Here is a 1,606-nt window from a genome sequence, read left to right on the forward strand (position 1 = left end):
CTGGAAACCACAAATTCCAAATTGGGCGCTATACGAACCTTTCCCTCAAATGTTTGAATGGAGAGGTGAAACCGACCCGTTAATAATGAAAAAGTACCAAACTAATTTTCCAGAACACGATTATAAATCAAAAAGATTTCCGGGGTTTCGCTTAAATTTTATTTAATTTTAATTTGATTTATATAAAATTGCAAGTAAAAATCTCATTTAATTACAATCTTGTCGTTATAGGCTGAACCAATTCGTGTTGTTGTCACCGGTGCTGCCGGCCAAATCGCCTACTCGCTCCTCTATATGATCGCTCGCGGAGAAGTATTTGGCAAAGACCAACCCTTGATTTTGCATTTATTGGACATTCCACCAATGGTTGGTGTTTTAGAAGGTGTTGTTATGGAATTGGCCGATTGTGCCTTGCCATTGCTTCGTGAGGTTGTTCCAACCACCGATCCTGCTGTAGCATTTAAGGATGTATCTGCCGCTTTCCTAGTTGGAGCTATGCCGCGTAAGGAAGGTATGGAACGTAAAGATTTGTTGTCTGCCAACGTGAAAATCTTCAAAGCACAAGGTCAAGCATTAGACAAATATGCCCGCAAGGATGTCAAAGTCTTGGTTGTTGGCAATCCAGCTAACACTAATGCTGTCGTCTGTTCCTTCTATGCCCCCTCAATTCCACGTGAAAACTTTAGTGCCATGACCCGTTTGGATCAAAATCGCGCTACTGCACAAATTGCCGCTAAAGCCAAGGTTCCCATCAGCCAGGTTAAAAATGTAATTATCTGGGGTAACCATTCCTCTACCCAATTCCCAGATGCCAGTCACGCCGTAGTTACTGTTGATAATACTGAGAAGTCCGCCGTAGAAGCTGTTGGAGATGCCGAATTCCTAAAGAGTTCTTTCGTTGAAACAGTCCAGAAGCGTGGTGCTGCCGTTATTGCTGCACGCAAGATGTCTTCGGCAATGTCTGCTGCTAAGGCCGCTTGTGACCATATGCATGATTGGTGGAACGGTACTGCCCCCGGCCAATATGTTTCCATGGGTGTTATTTCTGATGGCAGCTACGATGCTCCCAAGGATGTTATCTACTCCTTCCCTGTGGAAATTAAGAACAAACAGTGGAAGATCGTTCAGGGTTTGTCTTTGGATGACTTTGCTAAGTCTAAAATGGCCATTACTGGCAAGGAATTGTTGGAAGAGAAGAATGAAGCTATGGCCGTCTGCAATGCCGATTGACTAGCCGGCCCAGCCGACTCAAAATTGTAAATTAACAGCTTAACAAGTGCTGCTAATGCCAATCTTTGAGTAATATATACATAAATATTAATTATACTATCAAAAGTTAGTCAAACCCCCCATCCCATGTTATTGGATATTCTCTCCCCCACAATGTTATATTTTTTTTATTTCTCAATATTTATCCATTTGAAGACAGTGACAATTGCTGTCTGTAAAATGTATATTTAAATTTAGTGATATGAGATTGATTTAGTAATGTAAATGAAATTGAATCCCATCTAATAGTTTCACTGTTTTTGTTAGTTTTTTACGTCACAAATAAAATTTGTGTGATCGAAGTAAATCGATACAAAAACAGATATAATTGTTGTTT

The 1,606-nt window shown here is 40.3% G+C and overlaps 1 protein-coding gene across 1 annotated transcript; it reads left to right on the plus strand.

Annotated features, from left to right (window-relative positions):
- The first annotated feature begins 231 nt into the window (after positions 1 to 231).
- On the plus strand, positions 232 to 1,282 carry LOC133322286 (malate dehydrogenase, cytoplasmic). Its single transcript, XM_061531298.1, has one exon. The coding sequence runs from the start codon at positions 295 to 297 to the stop codon at positions 1,228 to 1,230; it is 936 nt and encodes a 311-aa protein (XP_061387282.1). The 5' UTR covers positions 232 to 294; the 3' UTR covers positions 1,231 to 1,282.
- The last annotated feature ends 324 nt before the right edge of the window (positions 1,283 to 1,606 follow it).

Source organism: Musca vetustissima, unplaced genomic scaffold (genome assembly GCF_032173495.1).
Source record: "Musca vetustissima isolate MV318-11 ecotype Yass unplaced genomic scaffold, APGP_CSIRO_Mvet_v1 utg865, whole genome shotgun sequence".
Classification (NCBI taxonomy): Eukaryota; Metazoa; Arthropoda; class Insecta; order Diptera; family Muscidae; genus Musca; species Musca vetustissima.